The sequence below is a fragment of the Herpailurus yagouaroundi genome, unplaced genomic scaffold (assembly GCF_014898765.1).
Source record: "Herpailurus yagouaroundi ecotype Mexico unplaced genomic scaffold, PumYag 159, whole genome shotgun sequence".
NCBI lineage: Eukaryota > Metazoa > Chordata > Mammalia > Carnivora > Felidae > Herpailurus > Herpailurus yagouaroundi.
Window position 1 is genome coordinate 65,003,737 of NW_024412400.1, and position 24,949 is coordinate 65,028,685.

At 40.9% G+C, this 24,949-nt stretch overlaps 1 protein-coding gene across 2 annotated transcripts in view; it reads left to right on the forward strand.

Annotated features, from left to right (window-relative positions):
* TMEM212 (transmembrane protein 212) overlaps positions 1-7,612 on the forward strand; it is a 52,861-nt gene extending 45,249 nt beyond the window's left edge. The window contains exon 4 of one of the 2 annotated variants that reach the window (XM_040480756.1): positions 7,309-7,612. In XM_040480756.1, the coding sequence (XP_040336690.1) occupies positions 7,309-7,323 (15 nt within the window). In that variant the 3' untranslated portion in view covers positions 7,324-7,612. Of the gene's footprint in view, positions 1-6,190; positions 6,335-7,308 lie in introns of those variants that run through there. The other variant, XM_040480755.1, reaches the window with a different exon arrangement.
* Positions 7,613-24,949: the final 17,337 nt, after the last annotated feature.

Below are 24,949 nucleotides of genomic sequence, written 5' to 3' on the forward strand. Positions count from 1 at the left end.
GAGCTGGAAAAGGAGTAAGAGTCCCCACTTCTGTGGCTACATGAAACACCATGAAGTGACCCTGTGGGCTTAGGACTCAGTGCAGGGGGCAAAGGAGCACCGCATAAGATTAAGTTGAGACACTAAAACGCAAAACAACCATAGCCGAAATTGTCTACATTCTTGGTCCAGTAAGTAATAAAGTGATGGGAAAGGAAAGAATTGGGACGCCAGACGTGCTGCAGCTGTCCCCTGCAGCTACTCCGCCCCTCCCCCACGGAATGGAATGGCTCCTGTGTTTTCCTTTCATTATTCATTGTTATGTTTGGGGTTTTGTTTTTTTGTTTTTTTTTAATGAAAGGGGAAAGAAAATATTTTCCCCCTTAACATGTGATACAATGGTTTTATTTTTTTTTCTCAATGAATTGAGAAATATTTGCTTCCCATAAAAGATGTAGGTAAACCCTCGAAACAGTGAAAAAACATATGAGGACAGAATATTTATCAGTGGAGGACCATCTTCCTCCAAACACAAGACAAATCTGCAGAAATATATTGGCTTCAAATCTTCTAGCGGATGTACCCTGCATCATCAGCAATAGCAATGTGTTTTGCCATAAATTCATCCATGACTCTCATCCTAAAGGTCCGAGACCTCATGTTGGGCTACACCAAGGTCTTTCTGGTGCTTCTGGGAACTAAATCCCCTTGGGGAGATCCAAGTAAAACCTCAAGTAGGACCACACAGCGGTCAGAATGCACTGTATTTCTTCCTCACGAGTTCCTTTATGTGGTCTCCTCAACTTGGACGATAGAAAAATCAGAATCTAGAAAAATAATTGCAATCCAGGGCATTAGCATTCCCTTGATCTCATTATGTTCTCTGGAATAATAATGCTGGTGAGTAGTAGCAGAGTGATTGTAGGTGTTATTTACTGGGCAGTGACTACTTGTCAGGTGCTTTACCTCCTTTCTTCCTCACAACACTGCAAAACTCATTCTCCCCCTTTCACAGATGAGGACATTGAGCCTGCCATTTGGAGTCAGGATTCGTTCCTGGTCTCAAAGGGTCTGGAGGCCAGGCTCCACCCTGCTGAGCCACACCTTTTGGAGAGTGTATTCAGTTTTACAGACTCCGAGTGGCTTTGCATAGGCATGCATTTTGTGGACAGTCTTTCTTATGTTTCTCACAGACAAAAATTAACTCACATATCAGAAATGGAAGCTATTTTTTCCAGGATATTTTCATTTCATTTAATCAGCAAGACGATGCCAAGGGTGATAGCAACTTGCTAAGAGAGGAAATGAGAGGGAAGTGTCTGTTGTGATGTATTAAAATAAGCTTGATATTTTGTCAAAGCAGAAGAAATAGATGAGGCAGTAACCTGAAAACTGCCTTTTGTCAATTTTTATTTTATAATCATTGTGAGTATCAACATATTTTCCTTTTGACAGTCAGTTTAATCTTTTAATATAAAATATCCTACTAGGGTTTTTTTTTCCTTGCTCCTTACTTTTAATCTAAAATATTATGGGGACACTGGGGTGGCTCAGTAGTTAAGTACCTGACTTCTGCTCCAGTCAAGATCTCACAATTCGTGGGTTCAAGCCCCACGTCAGGCTCTGTGCTGACAGCTCAGAGCCTGGAGCCTGCTTCAGATACTGTGTCTCCCACTCTCTCTGCCCCTCCCCTGATCATGCTCTGTCTCCTCTCTCTCTCTCTCTCCCTCTCTCTCACTCTCTCAAAGATACATAAACATTTAAAAAAAATTTTTAATGTTATTATTATGAATATATTTTTCAACAAACTTTAAATGCTGTATTTAAAACAAATAAGATATATATTTAAACCACAGAAGAAAGTTTTGCTTTCTAAAAGAGCAGAAACTTGAGCAGAAGTCAGAAACCTCCATTCTCTATAATCATATGGTGCCAATATGTGAGCACAAAGCCATTTAGGGAGGTAACAATGTTGGCTGGACACTTTGCATTGTATTAATTAACGAAGAGAATATGCAGTGGCTGTTACTGGGCACCTGAGTTCATTCCCCCAGGAAAGAAGAGAGAGACCCACGAGCAAAGTAATAGGGTGACACACAATCAAGGCTATGAGGATTGAGGAATGACACAACGTCACTTCCCTCCCAAACAGGCCCTACCAGCCAGCAGGGACAGTGGGTAAGGCAGCAGTTCACCCCTGCACACATCAGTAGTTGTGGACTTGAGCTTCCTCATCTCTAACACCACAGGGCTTGGCCAGCCACGTCCAAAGACCTTTCCAGATCGGTCTTGGTCTGTGATTTTCAAATAAAACTTTATTCCATTGGGGAAGATTAACACTCAGAAGGGAGGACTGTCAGCAACCAGGGGTGGCTCTTCACCTGTCCTAAGCCATGTTGATGTGTCGCTGGGGTACCCCACATAGCCTTTACCCTGCTAGCTCCAGAAGGAATATACACCAGGGACACCTGGGTGGCTCAGTCAGTTAAGTGTCCAGCCTCGACTCAGGTCATGATCTCACAGTTCGTGGGTTCGAGCCCTGCATTGGGCTCTGTGCTGACAGCTTGGAGCCTGGAGCCTGCCTCAGACTCTGTGTCTCCCTCTCTTTCTGCCCCTATCCTGCTCTCTCTCTCCCTCTCTCAAGAATAAAATAAACATTAATTTTTAAAAAAAAAAAAAGAAGGAATATGCACTAGCAATATTATCCAATCAAGATGGATATGAGAGTTGTCACAGATTTATATATCGCTTTAACCACTTTGGGAAAACAACTTTCTTTGCTCAGTATTCGGTCTGTCATATCAAACCAACCAGAATTATCTTGTTGGTTGTCTTTTTTTATGATTCAGGTAAAAGTAATATATCGTGTTACATTAATTTTAGGTGTATGATATAATGTTTCAGCAATACTATGTGTTTTCTCAGTGCTCATCAGGTATACTCTTTGTGCACTTGATCCCCTGTATTTATTTCACCCATTCCCCTACCCACCTTCCCCCTGGCAAGCCACCAGGCAGCCACCAGTTTGTTCTTGTGTTTAAAAGTCTGTTTTTCCATTTGTCCCTTTTTTAAATTTGTTTGTTCATTTTGTTTCTTAAACCCAACATAGGAGTGAAATTGTATGGTATGCGACTTTCTCTAATTGACCTATTTCACTTGGCATTATACCCTCTAGATCAATCTGTGTAGTTGCAGAACTTAACCATTGTTTTACCAAATAAGTAAGGAGTTTTAAACTCCAGTTTATGTGCAAAAAGGTTGTTCCAAATGTTTTTCTTCTCTTATTTCATATAACTAACCTAGTGTCATGGATAAGAAAGAAAGCTGCTAGTTAAAGCAATAGAATTGCTAAGCACTGGATGGTAATTAGTACCTATCTGACAAGAGGAGTATCTTGTGTTCACTAGTATATGACTTCCCTCCTATCACGTGTTGAAGAATCTGATTCCAAAGCCCTAAATACAACACTCATTATTTATACTTGCCCCTCAACATTTAGTGAACGTATATTATTTGCCATGTACCATGCTAAAAGCTGAAGGGTAGAGACAGAAGGATAAGCAAGACATATTCTGGTCCCCCATTGACTTACAGGGACTGAGGGGAAATGTCACCTGCACCAGAAGGACTAGGAGCCCACATGAGGAATAATGAGATTTGAATTAGGTAGTGTTAGTGGATATGGAGAAGAGGTGAAATATTTGAAAGATATTTAGAAGGTAGGATCAACAGAACTTATTATCAGTTAGCATGAGGAATAAGGGAAGAGCTCAGGAAGATGCAAAGGGGTTTCTTTTCTTTTTTTTTTTTTTTTAATTTTTCTTTAATGTTTATTTTTCTTTTTGAAAGAGAGAGAGAGAGAGAAAGCGTGAGCAGGGGAGAAGTGGAGAGAGAGGGAGACACAGAATCTGAAGCAGGCTCCAGGCTCTGAGCTGTGAGCATAGAGCCCAATGAGGGGCTCAAACTCACAAACCATGAGATCATGACCTGAACCAAAGTCAGATACTTAGACTGAGTATCTGAGCCACCCAGGCACCCCATGGGATTTCTTGACCATGAGAGAAAAGACAGAGTCCTTGGATTTAATGTGTGAGTCCTACTTTTATCACTTAGGGTTTCATAGCCCATCATTAATAAAAAGCCATTTTAAGAACCTAATAGAAGGCATCAAAAGGACTTCTTCCTGGGGTTCAACTCAATGAGGTACTGAAGCTTGCCACTGGACACTCCATGGCTTTAGTTGGTTACATACCAGATCCAAATGATGCCTTGCTTTGAGTTCATAATAAACCTAGTGCTGAAGAGCATGGGCTATAAGAACAGTTTCAATCTAGGCCATATTTAACAACTTATCTCTTCGTTTCTTCTACTGACACTCTTATGGCAAAGGCTGCCAATGAGCAACCTGTACATAGCCAAGCCCAGTGGAGTCTTTTCAATCCACATTTTCCTTGACCTCTTTACAACCTTTGAAACTATTGACCACTTTCTCCATGAAATCCTCTCCCCTCTGACTTCCATGGACCATTTGCTTTGGTTTTCTTCCTTTCTCCTTGGTTTTTCCTTTTCAATCTATCTGATGGCTCCATTGCTCTGCTGAATCCTTAAAGGCTGGTGGCTTCAGGTATCACCTTTGGGCTGATACCTTACACATCCATGTCTATAGCCCAGTTCCTTCTCCTCCTCTAATGAGTTCCACATCTGACTATTTTCTGGACACTCTCCTGGGGGTCTCACAGACACATCAAACTCAAGATGTTTATAATGGCGCTGATCATCTCCTTGTCCCCAACACCTGCTCTTCTTCCTGTAAATCCAGCTCAGTTGCCAGCAGTCCTGGTGACACTCAGGACAAGCCTGAGACTTGGAATCATCCTTGACTCCTCCCACCTGAGCTGATCACCATATCCTGGCAGCTACACCCCTTATTCACTGTGTCCCCCTTTCTCTGTACTGATCAAATGGCCCTGGCCCAGCCCTCCATCTTCTCTCACTCAGACATCTTTGCTTCCAATCTTGTCTTTCTTGAGACGTATCCTCCACACAGGCTCTAGACTGAACCTTCTGAAGTTCCAATGTGCTCTTGTTACTTTCCTGCTTTACATCCTTCCGTGACTCCCCTTCACACTCAAGATACAGCCACGCTCCTCTATGTGACATTCATGTGTGTGTAGCTCCTTTCCAAGAATATGTGTTCCTTGAGAATGGAGACTGACTAAAGTGAGCTAAATGGTGGGAGTGGGAGTATGAGACTCAGAAGACAGGAGAGTAGCAGGTGGCAATACTAGATGCCACGTTTACGTATTCCTAGCCAGAGCTAAAATCTTACCTCACTCTATGTCAGGAATATTTCAAATTTAAAAGCAATTCACACAACATGCAGGAATTTACTGTGGTCATGGACTCCAAAACAGAGCTCCAGGAAGGAATACAGAGGAAAAGTAGATATGAACTTCCATACCAAGGAAAAGTGCCTTATTGAAGAATTGCTTTCAGCATTATTTATGGTATGTGGAGATCCTGAGAAGTCATGGTACTTTTGAAGTCAGACAGTTTGAGGTATAATTGTTTCCTCTGTCACCTACCATCTGACGAGCCTTGAGCAAATCAATATTGAACCTCTTTGAGCCCTAGAGATAACACCTACCCCACATGTTGCAAAGTGAAATGGTATAAATTACTACAAAGACCCTTACACGGACTTGGCCCTTGATAGTTGCTCAAGAAATGTTTGCTTTCTTCCTCTTACTTCTAATCAAATTTAAATTCTTGGCTCTCATTCAAAGATTTTAGAAAGAACCCTTTAACCTTCTGTTAATTTTCAAAATGCCCCAAGCCAATCCAAACCAGACAAAACAAATAACAAATGACCAAAAAAGATATTCAACAGAGAGATTCCTCACTTCCTTAGACAGTCCCTGCCCACAAAAGTAATGGTTCTTCTGAACTGTTTTATGCTTATGCCAGATATTTTATTACACATATATTTCTTTTTTATATCTTTCTGCCATCCCCCTTCACCAATATCACCAATATTGTTCTCTCTGGTGATTCCTTTTAAATCCTTAAGTGGTACCATGGTGCTGTTACTTGAGTCATCCTTCATTGGGTTCCTGTGACATAAAAAAGGCTAAATTAAATGTCAGAAGTGACACTCTATTTTCTTTGATAAATTGTAGAAATAAACACTACTTTATTTTTTTTCTTCTAGGGTCAAAAGAATGGACAATAAATTTGAAGCAGTGTTCCTCTTAAATTTGTTATATTTGTGGCCATTATTTTGAAATACAAAATAATTTTCATCTTCAAACAGTTTTTTCTGTGTTCTTATGAAATAAAAGTTGAGATAATTGTACATTTATGCCTTTTAGATTATTAACCTTGTTTTTTCTGATTACATATTATGATTTTTAAAATGGAAATTGTATCATCATTGTCATAAAAATCTTTAAATCTGAAATACAAATTTGCAGTGAATGAATGTTTTCTTTAAATTCCTTTTGTCCCTGTTTAGTGTTTCATTAAACTATAATTCTATCTTACCTAAATTAAGCAACCATTTTGCTCAGCATTTCTTCATTGCCATTACCAAAGCAACTGTAGATCTTCAAACACAATTAAAACATAGAATAGTAGCCATAATGAGAAGGGTCTCCTGCAAGGGGAGAATGAGCCTCCCTCCTCGCTTCTCTATAAGTTGTCTATGGCACTCATGACAGTTTAATAGTCAGAAGGGACCATAGCTGGGGCACCTTGGTGGCTCAATCTATTAAGCATCAACTCTTGATTTTGGGTCAGGTCATGATCTCACGGCTCATGAGTTCAAGCCCCGCATCGGGCTCTGTGCTGACAGTGTGGAGCCTGTTTGGGATTTTCTCTCTCTCCCTCTCTCTGGCCCTCCCCCACTTGTACTCTCTGTCTCTCAAAATAAATTAATTAATTAAAAAAAATAAAATAAAATAAGAAGGGACCATAGCTGTCCTTTTGGCCAAGTTTTCACAAATGTCCCAAGGTCTAAATGCCCCTGACAGCTCAACCATTCCCAAGAGGCAACCCCATTCATCAGTTGAGTGGCTCTCAATTGAGAAGACACAGCTTATTTGGGTGGCTGTAAGAGGTCTTGGGGCACCTGGCTGACTCAGTCAGTAGAGCATGCAACTCTGGATCCTGGGGTTGTGAGTTCGAGCCCCACACTGGGTATAGAGATTAGTCAACAATAAAATCATTTTTAAAAAATGTAAGAGGTCTCTTTTAATCTGGCCAAAGATTTGCTTCTTATATTCTCTATGTCATATATTCTTACATGTCTCTATGTCTCTATGCCCACAGGTCTTAATAATATAGCACAGTGGTTCTCAAATGTGATTCCTATGCCAGCAACAGCATCATCACTGGGAACTTGTATGAACTGAAAATTTGGGAGCTGGGTCCCAACAGTCTGCGTTGGGAAACCCTCCTCCAGGTGATTCTGATGCATGCTGAAGTTTGAGAAGCACCTGTGGAGCGTAATGGAAAGCAGGCAGGACTTCAGAATGAAAAACACCAGGATTCAGATCCTAGCCCTCTGGTCAGTTTAGGTAGGTAATGGGCTCGGTTCCTCCCTGGTCAAATGGAACTGATGAGGAGAGCTGATTACCTATGTAGGTAAACCACATAGCAGAAAATCAAACATAAGAACAAAAACAGTGTCTAGTGTTGTTGATTCATTCAACACATTTATTAGATGCCTTTGAATATCATTGTCTACGGAGTCCGTTCATTTGAGAATGCACAAGTACAGAATGAAAATTTTAGACGAAATATTAAAAAATTTTTTAATGTTTATTTATTTTTGAGAGAGAGCCAGAGCATGAGTGGGAGAAGGGCAGAAAGAGAGGGAGACACAGAATCCGAAGCAGGCTCCAGGCTCTGAGCTGTCAGCACAGAGTCTGATGTGGGGCTCGAACCCGCCGACCACAAGATCATGACCTTACCTGAATAGACATAACATTTTAGACATATCATGGAAAAATATGATATTTAGAGAAGCTAAACAACATGTTCCAGAAGACACAACTGAATTGCTAGTGTCTGGAAGTCCTCTAGGTACCACTCAGACCTCAGCTCTGCAATCAACACATGTTCCTCTGTCACCTAAGAAGCTATAAGACGTCTAGCTCTGGGCCTGGGACTTATCAGTATAGAGGCTGAATTAATTTTAATATTATTTGCACATTTTGAGCCAGGACTGAGTGCCCTGGCTATTTATTTATTTACTTCCATTCTACTTTCTTATTTGCATCCCTCTCTGTTTTGAAAGGGTTTAAGGTGACTTTTGGGCATTTTATCAAGAATCAAAGTTTCAGCTGCTATGGCACCAACCGTGGGGCCAGTGAGGTCCAGTGATTGCTTCCTGGAACTTTGGTGCTCAGCAAAATCAGCACAGTTCTGAAGATCCCAAACTGATACACAAGTGGAAGAGTCTAATACCAAGTGCTTTAGGCTGACTGGAATCCCATGTAGAACGTGTTAAAAATTATATTCAGTTCTCAAGAAATATGTTGGGGGGTATTTCTTGCCCTTGCTTTCACAAAGAAATGAGCAGACATTTTACTATGCCCTTGCCTGGGAGAACTAAATTTTTGGTTCATGCTTACCATCACATGCCAAAAAAAGTCTGCTTTACAGGCCTTCCGGAAGGAATAAGGCACCTTTACTTTAAAACAGCCTGTTTCCAGTTTTGTGTGGCTGATAATATTACTGGACTAGTGACAGAGGCCAAGGCAAGAAAATAGGCTGGGTTACTTATAACTCTTTGAATGTGGACACATCAGCTTGTGGGAAGGAAACTATTTAAAATGGGGCTTAGGGAAAGGGGGAAAAAAATCCCCTTTCCCCATATGAGATTCTTCCACAGTGTTGTCATGCAATCTTGAAAACCTCCATAGAACAGTGGATCACTCTCATTGGATATATGCAAATTATCTGAGACCCAGTGGTTTCCTGCCAGGCAAAAACTTATAATAACAGAGCAAGAATGCAATCTGAGCCCTTGCTCTCTGCAATCCCTGAAAGAACAGAGTCGTTCTTGACAGGGCAATTTCAGCCCTTGACATTCCAGGAAATAGCTTAATAATGTCATTTAGGCTGGGGTTGTAACCAATCCTAAGACATGGAGACACAAATGCCATATGTAAGATTTAAAATATCGGTTCAAGGACCATTATTCATTTTCACAGAGAGTTTAACAACAAAACACCGCCACAACAAAAACTAAGCCATGCATCCTAATTAAATTTAGCATTGTCCCCACTAATTAAACCCAATATGAGGAAACGGAAGGGTTCCTGTCCAGAAATTTCAGACACATCCTGAAGACTATTTCTTTTCCGTTGACTTTCCTAGGTACTAGGACCATGTCATGTCCAGGATGTGGTAACCAAACAAAACTGTTTTTTGATCATTAATGTATGTGCAGAAGTGAACCCCATCTTGGGGCCTCACAGGCCTTTATGAGACACGCTGGCCTTTACATTTCAATGTGTTTCATTTTCTCTGGGTGCTGTACAGCTGAAAAAGGTTACAAGACTCAGGTTAAAAGTCAGGAAGTAGATCAGGGCCCCATACTATGACATCACTTTCTTGCAATGCAATGATGCAATGACATTTCCTGCAGGAAAATGATTAGAGTTGACAGGCAGCCTCAGTTCCCTGCAGTGGAAGGTGTCGGGCCTCCCTCACTCCAGCTCCTGCCTCCCTCCCTCCTGTCCCTTGTCTGGGGCTTCTCAAGGCCAGAGAGAGAGAGAGAGAGAGATCCAAGCCACTTCCATTTTGTGAAAATCCTGATATATTTAAAATGAAGGTGTGCTAGAATTTAGCTACACAACTTGTGGAATATATTAATTGTTAAAGCAATTGACACTTTTAAACAAAATATATATACTTTTGCCATTTGCAAAACAGTTTCTAGATCTATTATTAAAGGTGACATAGGGGCACCTGGGTGGCTCAGGTAGTTGAGCGTCTGACTTCTGATCTCAGTCAGGTCATGATCTCAGGGTCATGGAATTGAGGCCCACATCAGGCTCTGCACTGAGTGTGGAACCTGCTTGAGATTCTCTCTCTTTCTCTCTCTCTCTCTCTCTCCCCTCTGTTCCTCTGTCTCTCTCTCTCTCTCTCTCTCTCTCTCTCAAATTAAAAATTAAAAAAAAATTTTTTTAAGTGACATATAGGCAGAGCCACAAGGGATTCTTGTACGTGCTGGCCAAAGGGAAGAGCAGGGATTAAAATTGACTCACTCTCTGATCATCAACCCATGCTTGCTGGAGCGGTATGAGATCTTTTTCTGATTTACACAAAAGTCTCCCCACTCGCAGTAGGAGGTCTTGTAACAGACACAGGTTTAAGTTGAATGACGAGTCATTCTTCTGCTTTCAGTCCCCGGTGTCTCTATACCTGTAGGTGTAACATCTTTCAGGGGCATCTCCAGAAGTGCACATTTTAGGACCTGCCTGATTATGAATGCTAGGCCAGTGAGCCACGTGCCAGAATCGCCCCAACATGTAGAGAGCCTTTTGGGGGGACTTATAAACAAGTGCTGCCCGTGAGCCCCCACAGGCTGTGTGGGGCACATGGCTTGGTGAGTAGAGGCTCTGAGCAAGGCTTCGCCCTGGCTAGGTACTTTTGTGTTCAAATTGCAATACTGTAATGGCATTAATGGCCCTCACTATGGTGGACGCTGCTCTCGACTCCATACTCAGACAGAACTGCCCGGGCCCTTAACACCGATTTAGAGACCCGAATCAAGGCAAGAAGAATCTAAGGGCTGGCACCAATACCGGGACTCCACATCAAACTGTCCTTGCTTGTCCATCTGTGGCCTCGTAACTCGGTTCCCGGATTTCTGCCTCTGTGTGAGCTCTAGTGGCTGGGTGCCTGGTGAGTGCTGCCTGGGACTAAGCGTTGATTGCCTTGATTTACCTTACCATGCCTCTTCTGGAGACCTCAGGTCTGCCCCCATAAACAACAGAATGAGGACTCCAGACTTTGAAGCTTCTGTCATTTTTCTTCTGCTTGTCACCCTGCTTTGGGATCCTCTCAGGAGTTAATGGCATCTGCCGAGCAATGACTGCAGCTATGACAAGAGAACAGCTTCCTGGCGCATCTTTTGTCCGTTTCAAAACAAAACTAAGGCTAAGGCACTTTTATGTCAGAAGAGAGTCAGCAGAAGTTTCTACTCCAAAAAAAAAAAAAAAAAAAAAAAAAGGTTATGACTTCAGAAATGTAAAGTCTTAGGATCCCTGATGGATTTACATGCTGGAAGCAATGTTTCTAGATAATGCACTGGGTTTGCCAGACAGGTTTAAGCTCTCTGTGGCAGTTGGATGGATACGTGTCAGGGATGCTATGAGGCACGGCTTACACAGAGCTCAAAAATTGGGAGTGCGTCTATAAATCATGACACAGTAACTGGATAGAGCTTGCAGTGGCAATATGCTAGCTCTGGAAAAATTAGCAAATATCTCAAGGGCTAATGCATTTCTTTAGGGTGAGTCAAAACACAAGCAGAGTTGTCACTCCTTTCCTTCACTACCCTCTGGGTGTTCTCTCAAAGGTGTAGGTCTTCATGAGTAACTGTTTCCACAGTCTCTCAAAGTATCAGTGGCTACAACCCGGGAAGCATGACATGCCTAGAAGGACTATAAAACTTAGATCACGGGCAAGAATGTAAAATGTCCGACATTACTGGGTTTTGATTACTGTGCCAAATTTGCATTCTTACGCTATCTAATCACTCCTGTGAAGGAAATTCATTATTTCCTAGAGTTGAACTTACGAGGAAAAAAAGAATTTATTTTACATTTGGTATTTTTGTAGAGTCACAAGCTCTGGAGCCTGTATTTTTCACCATTTGAGTAACCCTTCTGCTTGCCCATACGTGTTGAAAGTGTCATTTAACCTGAATACACAGATCAGACTTGCTGAAGACTTTACCCTTTCACCTTGCTGTAGGCAACAAGAAAGATCAAAGCTTCCTGTATGTTTTAGGGATGACCCCTTCTTTGTTCCGAACACTTTTCACATCTCCTGTTTGTGGAAGCTTCTGCAAAGACTGATTATTTCTCCATTCCATAAATCTGCTTATTATAAGCAAGACTGCCATTGCCCATTTGGCCTCTTAGAAGAAGGAATTTACTGATGTGGACAGATACTTTATCATAGCTTTTTAAAATCATAGTATTTAAGGGTACCTGGGTGGCTCAGTTGGTTAAGCCTCTGACTTCGGCTCAGGTCATGATCTCACGATTCGTAAGTTCAAGCCCCGCGATGGGCTCTGTGCTGACAGCTCAGGGCCTGGAGCCTGCTTCGGATTCTGTGCTTCCCTCTCTCTGCCCCTTCCCCACTCATGCTCTGTCTCTCTGTCTCTCTCTTTGTCTCCCAAAAATAAACATTAAAAAAAAATAAAATCGAATTTCCTTATAAAAAAATTAAAATCATAGTATTTAAAACACATATTTTAGGAAAAAGAATTGTCAGAATTAGATTTTCTTAAGTATTTATAATCAATATGCTATAATGATAAGGCTGAGATACAACAAGGAAAAAACTCATCAGTTGTCAATTCTGCCATGAAATAACCAAATGACTGACATACTTTATGTATTTTATTTCTACTTTAAATGACCTTAATTTATTTGTTAATTCATTAGTTCTTTTTGGTTGGAGTAGAATATAAAATGAACCATGATATATTATTTCACTTAGTTCGTTAATTTATTACTGATTAAGAATATGTAAAGTGACTACCAGAGGACAAGGGACAATGACTTGTAGATTGAAATCTTCTAGTTCACAAAACAGAGATGATACAGAAATAAACACCATGAAGGTTACACGGGTTCAATACTTTCCAGGCTAAGGGCTGAAAAGCAAATCTTTTCACCTTTTTTGGTCTTAGTTTTCTCGTCTATAAAACAAAGGAGCCAAAATTAATCGTATGGTCCCTTTAGCTCTAAAATTCTGGGACTAGGGGCACCTGGGTAGCCTAATCAGTTATGTGTCCAACTCTGGATTTTGGCTCAGGTCATGATCTCACAGTTGGTGAGATCAAGCCTAGCATTGTGTTCTGTGCTGACAGTGAGGGATTCTCCCTCCTTCTCTCTCTGCCCCTCCCCCACTCATGCTCTCTCTCCCTCTTTCAAAAATATATAAACATTTTTTAAAAAACTAAAAGAGGGGCGCCTGGGTGGCGCAGTCGGTTAAGCGTCCGACTTGAGCCAGGTCACGATCTCGCGGTCCGTGAGTTCGAGCCCCGCGTCAGGCTCTGGGCTGATGGCTGATGGCTCAGAGCCTGGAGCCTGTTTCTGATTCTGTGTCTCCCTCTCTGTCTCTGCCCCTCCCCCGTTCATGCTCTGTCTCTGTCCCAGGGATGAATAAACGTTGAAAAATAATAATAAATAAATAAATAAATAAATAAATAAATAAATAAATAAAACTAAAAGAAATACATGCCAGTGCTAAAAGCAAATTTAAGGGGTCCCTGAGTGGTTCAGTCAGTTTAAGCTTCCAACTTCGGCTCAGGTCATGATCTCATGGTTCGTGGGTTCAAGTTCTGCATCAAGTTCTGTGCTGACAGCTCAGAGCCTGGAGCCTGCTTCCAATCCTGTGTCTCCCTCTCTCTCTGCCCCTCCCCCACTCTCACTCTGTCTCTGTCTCTCTCTCTCTCAAAAATAAATAAACATAAAAAAAAAAACTTAAAATGTTCAAACTCTCACAAGCTTTGTTTGTCAAATATCATAAAGAAGGTAAGCTCAAATCTGATTTACGACCACTGATGGGGAGGTGGACGCTATTACAGATATGGTGATCAATGAGAGGAAAAATATGGAGTTTGGCCAGAAGTAGGAGAAAATATCTCAGTGGAATAGACACACTGGGAGGGAGAGAGCCACAGCAGAGAGCTGAACAGCAAGACTGGGCTGAGTGCACTGCAAGTCTCAGATCAATCAATCAACAAGGATTTTATTCTGCTCAGGTTACTTTATTTGTTAAGGGATTCTTAAGGGGGCGCCTGAGATAACATGGCCAAGGATTATAAGCCATACTAAGTATAGAAGACTGTAAAAATATCTTAGCATCTAACTCTATAAGACTAGTGGAAGAAGGACATCTGTAAGTAAAGAGGGCTTAGAAAATATTTTAAGAATGCTCTGAGGTTCAGCTTCAAACGGAGGGTCCTGGCTAAGGATTGTGAAGAAATAGCAGTTACAGACAGCCAGTGGATGATAACCAAAATGGAGTTACTCTCTCTCTAAGCAAAGACTGCAGACAACCACTATTTGGGGAGGATATTACCAAACTGTTGCAAGCAATTACTTTGGCTGCCAACCAAGGAAGCATCTTCACATGTCCCCGAGACATAAATGACACTTTAGTGACGTAGATAGATTGCCCGCATGACTCATTTCTCTCAGAGATAGAAAAATATGCGATGCCCTATAATGCTGTGTTCTCCACCATAATGAGAACTAGGTGAAGCCCACTGCATGGCCCTTTTTGCTCTGTTTGCCAGGAAGCTGGAGACAGAACTTAGACTCAATTTCAAGACCTACATTTAAATATCTAACCCACTGTTTTGAAATTTGTAACTTTTCACCTGATCTTTTGGGCTTCCCAATTTTGCTATCTTTGTATCTTTAATTACATGCTGCCTCATTCTTTCATTAATTTCACAGATTATTTATAAAGCATTTACTATGTGCCAGGCACATCAGGAGGGCAGGCGGAATGTGGCTCTGCCTGCCAGGCAGGAGACTCTGTCTCTGGCTTATGCTGTGTTTAGCTCTTAGGGCTTGGTGTTTATATTGGGGATACAGTTCAAGCATTTTCCAGATGAACAAGGGTTCTGGGACATATAGCTAGTTTTCCTAATAACTCACTCCATTTCATCTCAGTTAGGAGTGGATTTTTCCCCTGAGGGTCTTTGATCCTACAGCTGCAGACATTCTGGCACCAGGGAGCCTTAGAGGTCAAGGTTCCAGGACACACAGAGGTCAATGAAATCAGGGGACATCTTAGACACCGCTGACAACCAACAGGAGTGAGCACTGTGGCTTCCAAGATGGATGGATGATGTCATTTGTGGTATAAATAAGTGTGTGCTTACCACGCTCAGACTGGGATCCAACAGGTGTGTCCCAAAACAGTGCTGTTTGGAAGAGACCCTTTGAGGAGAAAAGAGTCAACAAACTTCGTGCTTCCCTTAATCTAGGAAGTCTCTTTTTTTATGTCAGACTCCCCAAAATTGAGCATCGTGGAGTACTTCAACTTGAATCTCAGTTTCCCCGTCTGTAGAATAAACGAGCTGGATTTGCTAGGTTTCTAGTCCCTTCTAGCTCTAATCATCTGTCACTTTATGACCCATTTCTCCTTCCAGCCCTTTGGCTACACTGCTCTGCAAAGATAGTCATCATTATCACTCTCTTCAAAAGCAATAAAACGCAATATGCAAATACAATGATAACACCTGTTTAATGGCAACACTGAAGGGCAAGCTTGAGACGTATTGAAAGATTATTGAGTTATAGCAAAGACTTGCTAGGTATGGTTGCTTTTCAAGATCATTTCCTTCATAGCGTATCCAAGGCAAATGCTTTACACGACGTCTTAATATACAGGTGTATACGCACCCACACTCACATATTAGTACAGTGATGTATATATAATAAATGTGAAAAGAATCTGAGTAACTTGTGAACTTAGGAAATAGGTTACAAACTTTTTTATTAGTTTACAGACATTTTCATTTCATATCAGTGATTTGTATGTAAAACAAACATCTGGGAGTATAACAGACACAAATAAAAGGAAGATACAGTTTCTGCCCCAAAGAATTTACGATTCAGCAGAAGTACTTAATTTGATATATTTGATACTTGTGATATTTGAAATATGGACGTATGAAAGTTACACATTTATTTACAGTGAAATATCAATAGTGAGTACTACCCACTATGCTAAATGCTGATTGAAAATGGTAACTAAGGTCTCTGTGCTTTATACCCCTATCAGTTGGTTAAAAGGATACTTATTGGGCACCTGGGTGGCTCAATTAGTTAAGCGTCTGACTTTGGCTCAGGTCATCATCTCATGGTTCATGAATTCAAGCCCTGCATCGGACTCTCTGCTGTCAGCACTGAGCCTGCTTCGAATGCTCTGATCCCCCTTTCTCTCTGCCCCTCCCCTCTCACACACTCTTTTTCTCACAAAAAGTAAGATTTTTTATTTCTTTTTATTTCTTTTTAATTTTTTTTAATGTTTATTTATTTTTGAAAGAGAGAGAGACACAGAGCGGGAGCAGGGAAAGAGCAGAGAGAGAAGGAGACAAAGAACCCGCAGCAGCCTCCAGACTCTGAGCTGTCAGCATAGAGCCCAATGCGGGGCTCGAACTCACGAGCTGGGAGATCATGACCTAAGCCGAAGTCGGACGCCCAACCAACTGAGCCACCCAGGTGCCCCAAAGTAAATTTTTTTTAAAAAAAGGATTCTTATTCACCCATCCATCCATCCATCCATTCATTCTGCAAACAATTATTAAATGCTTACTATGGCAAAAACACTGTAATAGGCACTTTGGAGGACAGAAGCATGATTTCTTAATGATTGCTGTCTTCAAGGATCTTAAAATTTAGGGGCAGTGAGCTAACAAAGCAGAATGGAAAAGAAGCATCAGTAAAGGGCCGGAGAACACTTGGAGGACAGAGTAATTAGTCCCAAAAGTTAGGACAGCTTCCTTAGTGGAGATGGTTCTGGGGCAAGAAAGAATGAAAGACATTTTAATGGTGGAGACAAGGGGGGAATTCATCTTCAGAAAAAGAGATCAGTGAGAACAGAGGCACAGAGGCATGAAAACGAATGCATGCTCTGGGAAGAGCAAGTAGCCTGGTATGGCTGGAGCATGGTGTCCAAAGAGAATAGGGAGAGATGAGGCCAGAAAGTTAGGATAGAGCCAGCACATGGAACACGTGCAATGGCACACTAAACCTACTGATTCTATTCAGCTAACAGTAGGCAGTCAATAAAGGTTGATAAGGATAAGAACAAATAGGAGGTGGATACATACGAGATACCGAACATGTAACTTCCGTAATGAACTACTGCTAAAGAGTAATTAAGGAGGGTAGAAAAAAAGGATCTTCTAAATTAGGAGATTTAGGGGCTGCAGAGCAACAGGAGGAAGTCTTGTGTGGGATATATTGATGCTCTTCATGAACACATTCTTTAGATATCAAAGTGAACATTTCTTCCTCATGAAGCCTCCCTTGCACCCTGATTGAACCAGAGCTCTCTGCTGTGGAACCGCAGAGATTCTTGCACTTTTCATTCATAGTACTTCACAGGGTTTGTAATTATACACTTGCCTGCATTTGATTAATGTGTGTGGCCTTCGTTGGACTACAAGCTCCATAAAGGCAGGGATTTTGTGTTTGTTTTGCCCTTCAATTTTACTGTAGGCTACTCAATATGTCTGACCCAGAGAAGGGACTAAAATATTTGATGAATGAATGAATGAATGAATGGAAGGAAAGAAGGAGGGAAGGAAGGAGAAAGAAAGAAAGAAAGAAAGAAAGAAAGAAAGAAAGAAAGAAAGAAAGAAACATATGGGATGGACACTCTGTTGGAGAAGAATACTGAGAAATAATATTTCGGAACTCATAACTAGGTGTGGTGGTTTTAAAATATGGCTGCAAAATTTTTTGACATTGCTCTCATCGAAAGGCGGGCTCTAGGGGCGCCTGGGTGGCTCAGTCGGTTGAGCGGCCGACTTCGGCTCAGGTCACGATCTCGTGGTCCGTGAGTTCGAGCCCCGCGTCGGGCTCTGTGCTGACAGCTCGGAGTCTGGAGCCTGTTTCGGATTCTGTGTCTCCCTCTCTCTGACCCTCCCCCATTCATGCTCTGTCTCTCTGTGTCTCAAAAATAAATAAACGTTAAAAAAAAAATTAAAAAAAAAAAAGGTGGGCTCTATAGCATTTGCCATTGAATCTGAACAGCCTTGTGACAAACAGAATGCAGTGAAGATGAGGGTATCTGATTTCCAAGGCTAGGTTGAAACTACTTGGTTCTCTTAATATGATCGCTCTGGGAGAAGCCAGCTACCATGTAAAAAAATTTAACCACCTTGAGACCACCAGGCTGAAGAATCGACCTTGCTGGACGTGCCAGTTGATATCCTGAACTCATCTCTGCCAAAACATGTGACTCAACCTGTCTTCAACCTTTGGGACCTTCTCATCTGCCAGCTGAGTCCCTTTGAGTGACCTTAGTAATTTCTTGGAGAAGCAAAAGAATTGTCCAGCTGAGCCCAGCCTGAATTAGATAGAATCTGTTCGCACAATAAAATGGTTCTCGTTTTATGCCAGTCGATTTGGGATAATTTGTTACTAGCAGTAGTAACTGGCACATCAACCAAAGTCTCAATAGAATCCTCTCCAATCACCACCTGTAGCAGTTGAGGAAACTGAGATCCAGAGAGATTAGCTTGTTTAACCATGTTTCTAAATTGGCAGCGGTAAAAGAGAGGAGGCCTAGGAACTAATCTTCTGACCCTCAGGCCACTGCCTTTTCCTTTCTAATATATGATAATGCATCAAGAAAAACTTCTGTTTAATTATATGCAGGGTGCAGAGAACAACTCTTTGTCATGCCACAATTTTACCCCATTGATGCCTTCTTCCCATTGATAATTAAATGGATTAGTCAAACTCCTTGACATATAAACAAAAAAGCGAACTGTGGCCTCCCTTGTGTGAAGCTTACAAATGTCGATGATGTGGACATTTCAATGCAACTACCTCCCAATTAGAGGAAGAAGCATGCTCAAGTATATAAAACACAATAACATTTCTTCTCAAGTTTGTGGCATTCAAACTCTTCGCTGACTAGGTTTTCAAGGCTGTCAGTTCCAAATTCACTGAAAGATCTTTCCTGCTGAAAGAAAAATGCCGCCTCTATTAATATCAACCTTTTCCTCTGCAGAACACTTGCTTGCTGGTGATTTATTATGGACAAGCTGCTTCCTGTTCCTTTTGAAAGTTAAGATTCTTTTTTTTTTTTTTTTTTTTTTTTTTAATTTTGCAAGTAGAAGAATTCCCCATCTCTTGTGCCCAGGGCAATTTAGTTAAGGCTAATCTTCAGGACAGAGTTTGGGTATTTACAACTCACAAATTGATGCTTCCCCATACCACACAAAAGAGAAAGGGTCTGCTGCTGTATCTGATGTCAACTGGGAACTAATCCAAAACACAAATAAGGAAGACCAACTCATGCAACGTTTATGGGAAAAGATTCATTTGGATTTTGGAGCTTTGCAATTATAAAGATGGAAAATTTTTCCCTTAAAAAGATCAGAGGTTAACTATCCTTTTGTTCGTGATAATTTCATTATTTTTAAAGAGACTCTGAGGAGAACAACTAAATAATCTGATGCGTATGCTCTCCATTAACTGTATCTCAAAGACAACTATGTACACGGATGACTCAAAAGTTCATGTTTATCTTATTACATTTTTCCTATTCCTACAGTGAAACCCATGAAAAGTCTAAAGAAAGACAAAGTCAAATTCAATTTTATTCAGAATTTTCATAATCACGGCTTCACGGGTTTTAATAAATGTTAATCTCTTTTAAGTCCCACTCCTCCTGATGTAGAAGATACTGGAGTAGAGCGTGGCTTTAGGTAATGTTAGGTATTAGGACTCTCTCAGTTGCAGATGCCAGAACACAAAAAGTGGAATTGATTTGCTCACATAACAGAAAAGCACAGACTTAGAAGGCACCTTGGGCACAGCCAGAAGAGGGGGCACACTGGGGCTAGGCTTCCACCTCCAGACTGTCTCTTTCGCTCTGTTTTCCTCAGTGTTGGTTGGCACCTTTCTCAGGCTGAACCCATGTAATGGAAAAGATGACCACTGGCAGCTCTCAGCTCACATTCGGCCAGCTTCCAAGCTCAGCAGAAGAATTCTGGGTCACTTCAGACACAGGCCTGGGATTGATCCTGTCTGGTCCCTCTTGAGTCACGTGTCCACCCTCGTGGAATTCTCCTCGGCTGCACCTGTAAGGTACTGAGGATGGACTTACGGACTTACCACGAGTTGTAGTTGGATTTGAGCATAACTTATGTTTAAATAAAATCTTTGCCTTAAAGTAAGTGTATAAAATGGCATGCCGAGGGATACAGCTAAGCTTTCCAGAAACTCTGCCTTTCTTTTAAGTGATTTTCCCATACATATCTCACCTCCTTTTCAATACCAAACTTATCAAAAGCTGAATCGATATTTGCTTCTTCCCCTTTCTTGCCACAATCCTCCTGCCATCTAATCTCACTTCTCTGCTCAAATGCTATCAACAGCCAAGTCCAATGGCGTCCTTTTGGACCTACTCCTGCTTGTCCTCTTGGCAGCATTAGACATTCTGAGCCACTCCCCTTTTTCTTTTTTTTTAATTTTTTTTTTAACGTTTATTTATTTTTGAGACAGAGAGAGACAGAGCATGAACGGGGGAGGGGCAGAGAGAGAGGGAGACACAGAATCGGAAACAGGCTCCAGGCTCTGAGCCATCAGCCCAGAGCCCGACGCGGGGCTCAAACTCACGGACCGCGAGATGGTGACCTGAGCCGAAGTCGGACGCTTAACCGACTGAGCCACCCAGGCGCCCCTTGGACCTCTCTATTCCTACAGCTCACGCTCCTTCTTTTTCTCTGATAGATTCTTCTTGGTTTTCTTCACTAGCTTCTGCTATGTTCCACATGCCCCCAAACGTACCTGTTTTCCAAAGTTTGGTCTGCAGCCTTCTTTTCCTCTAACCTTATCATCTCTCACTGGGGCCACTTCATTCAGTTCCATGGCCTCAACCTTCTCCTACCTGATGTAGACTTTAGGATCTAAGTTTAGTCTTCTGTCTGCTCTTAGGTGTGAGACAATAATTTCTGAGTGTTCCTCTACACTTTGATGTCTGTCTTAGTCTGTTCCGGCTACTGTAACAGAATACCATAGATGTAGTGGCTACAACCAATAGTTCTAGAAACTGGAAAGTCCAAGATTAAGGCACCAGAGGATTCGGTATCTGGTGAAGACCCACTTCCTGGTTCATAGCTGTCTTCTCACTGTGTCTTCACATAGCAGAAGGGGTGAAGTCACTCTCTGAGGTCTCTTTTATAAGGGTGTTAATCTAGAGCACCTGGGTGGTTCAGTCAGTTAAGACATCAGTGCAGACCCTGATTGAGATCCTCTGTCTCCCTCTCTCTGCCCCCCCTCTGCTCGTGTTCTCTCTCTCTCTCTCTCTCTTAAAAATAAACATTTATAAGAATATTAATCTTATTCATGAGGGCTCCATTCTCATGACCTAGTCACCTCCCAAAGAGCCCCCCCCACCTCCTAATACCATCACCTTGGGCATTAGAATTTCAGCATATGAATTTGAGAGAGGGCACATTCAGTCTATAGCAATGCTCTTCCATCATCAGAAACTCAGTATTTCCAGAAGCAAATTTATTAATTGACTCCATGTAGTCCTCCATGCCCTACGAAGTGTCACAACCATTCTACCAGGTGATCATCCGGGGTGGAAGAAAATGGAATAATTTTCACTATTCACTTTCACCTCATATCCAATTGGACCTCCAAAGACCCCAGCCTGCACTTTTCTATGACAACTGCCACTGTTCTAGTTCAGAGCTTCACCCACTCTTCCCTATTACAATAACTTCCCAGCATCTTATTTTTTATCTAAACCATCTTACTGAAAATACATATTGTTTACTCTCAAAATTGTTCATTCCATCCCATTCTCTAAGTTCAAAATACTTTATTTTCAAGGCTTTCTATCACTAAACTCAACCCTTCTTGTTAACCTCATCTCCCATATGTTCATTTTAGACATTCTCTCGTTGAGCCACACCACCCAACCGTTCACATCTCTGCTCATGTCATTTCTTCAGTTTCAATAATGTTCTTCCTTCACCTATCAATACTCTACTCATCCTTTTAAGATCTGCTTGGGTAGACAACACTGTGGTTCTCCTCCTGCTAAACACATAGTAGATTGCACTCTTCTCAGTCCTTCGCATCCAACAGTTATGTCACTTGATTTGGCCACTGAAATAGAAGTACAATGCCATATGATACTTCTGGACAGAAGTAATATAATTTAGAGTGAGATGGGATATTTTTTCTTTCTTCTATTTATTTCTTTTTCTCTTTCTTTCTGCTTTTCTTTCTTTCTCTCTTTCTTTCTTTCTTTCTTTCTTTCTTTCTTTCTTTCTTTCTTTCTTTCTTCTTTTCCACTAAAGTGATTGGCAATGTCCCTGATGATGACTGTTCTGACGGTCTAGAATAAAGATGGACCAAGCTCCCACTCAAACCATGATGAACATGAGCAAGAAATAAATGTAGGTTGTCTTCATGTAAAGTCTGACTCCATTTTTTGGTGTTGGACTGCTGATATCTTTTAACCTCACCCCCCCCCTTCCCTTCTGTTCCACATCTACACAAGCTGATTAAAAAACCCTGGGTGCACCTTTCTTTGATGCCGGTGGGCAGTTCAGACCATGTAAACCCCTTCTTGCATGAAGGAATACTCACTCTGGCCCATCTTCTAATTATTATAAAAATCTAAGGCTAATCTTCTTTTCTTGTTCCCTCAAGCAATTTTTAGACTTGCCTATTCCCCCCAAAAACTTCACTATGTGATAATTCTTCTCATATCATCTTGCTATATGTGTGGCATTATTAATCTTAACATCTGAACTAAATTTGGGGTGGGAAGCCCCATTCTACTTTTGAGAAATGACCATTATAATTTGGGGTTTGAGGTTTGGTTTCCTTTGCAGAGGCCATAGCTGGGGTGCTACAAAGTGCTATTTCTTGATCTGTGTGTTCAATATATGAGATTGTTCACTTTGTGAAAAATTATTGGTTTGTATGCTCATGATGTGTGTGCATATATATGTGTGTGTGTGTGTTCTACTACAGTAAAAGATTATTTTTAAACATTTATTGAGATTATCCTAAAATAATTTCAACCTTGTTTTCTTTATCATTATCTCAGTATATGTATTGAAATGAGGTAGTGTGTATGTATGTATATGATGAAAAGGTAGTTAATGATAGAAGAAGAAAACAAGCTTTTGAAAAGGAAGCTAATTGTTAAGAAAGGCAGAATGACATAAATTCTAAATAGAAGTACAAGCAATATTCCTTTGTAATTACAGAAGGAGAATATAATGTAAAGCTTCAGAGAGAAAGTGGAATTATTGGTAGTGTATCAGTCAGAGTGGGCAAGATTATGCTGCATAACCACTGTTTCCATTACCATCAGTGAGTCTTGCCTGTCTGTGAAGTTCATATAAATATAATTTTACAGTATAGTTTCTTTTGTGTCTAGCTTCTCTCACTCAGCATTACATTTACGAGATTCATTCCTTTTGCTGTATGTGTTGGCAATACATTCCTTTTTCTTGCTCTGTAGTATGAATATACCCACAATTCATTTCTCCATTTTCATGTTGATGGTCAGTTTTTGGCTGTCATAAATAATGCTGCTATGGACATGTCTTTTGTACATATATGAATTCATTTCCATTATGTATATATGCAGGGGGGAAATAATTTGGCATATGATATACATATGTCTTGTTTTAGGAGATACTGCTAAACTGTTGTCTAGTGTGATTATACCAACTTACATTTCTACCAGCAGTGTGTGTTATTCTGTATCTTTGTCAGCTCTTGGTATTGTCAGTCCTCTTAATTTTAGCCATTCTAGTAAAAGGGTAGTGAAATCACCTATGTTCCCTGATGGATAATATTTACTGGCCATTTGATTATCTTCATTTGTGACACCTGTGTTCCAGTCATTTGCACATTTTTCTACTGGATTGTCTGCTTCATTTCTTGTTGATCTTTAGAAGTTCTTTAAATATTCTGGCTCTGAGTCATTTGTGAGTTCTATGCATTGCAAATATATTCTTCTATTTTGAGCTCACCTTCTTATTCTCTTCATGGTAGCTTTTGATGACAAAAGCTCTTAGTTTTATCAATGTCTAATAAATACATCAATCTTTTTCTTTTTTTGTTATTATTTTCTATGCTCCATGTAAGAAATAATTCTCTACTTCAAAATCACAAAAACATTTTCCTGTTATTTTCTAGAAGCTTTACTATTTTTCCTTTTACATTTAGTTCTACAATCCATCTGGACTTGCTTTCTTAGTACGGTGTGAGGTAAGGGGTCAAGATTCATTTTTCACATATATATACATATCCAATATATGTATGCACATTGACTCTTGGTATAATTTAATCCATTAAACACACCAATTATTTCTCAAATCTCAATTTCTATAAGGTTATTATATCATTCTTGAGGTTCCTGAAATACTGCCTATAAAGCAGCAACCTCTGTTAAAAACTCCTCATGGTTTCCTGAAATCATTTTATTGGTAGTGAGTGGGGAGAAACCATTATGCCTCCTTACCACTAGTCCTAGAGATTAGCAGGCTGGCACTTCCTCCCTAGCCAGCAATTTCAAGGCTTTCAGGAGATAGCAATAATTTTTGTCCACCAAAACAAAAATTGTTTGTCCTTCTCTCTTGGTACTATCAGCCCACCAGCACACATATATACTTTATCATAAATTAAGTTCCATTCTCTGCCATGGTATTTTGGGAACATACTTTTTTTTCTCGAGTTTATGAGTCCTAGTAGTCTACACAGAGTGAGTACTCAGCAAATAGTGGACCACCGCCTATCACCTATGGGAAGATGTTCTCTTACCTCCCCAGGTGATGACCCACAAGGAGCCACTAGATGTAGCTGTGGAAGGGCCACGGCCTGTCTCTGGATAAAACTGCCCAAGTTCCAACTCCAGGTCTATTTCCCAGGATCAGTGGGACCACATGCAATTCCCCTAACCATCCAAAGCTCAGTCTCATTCA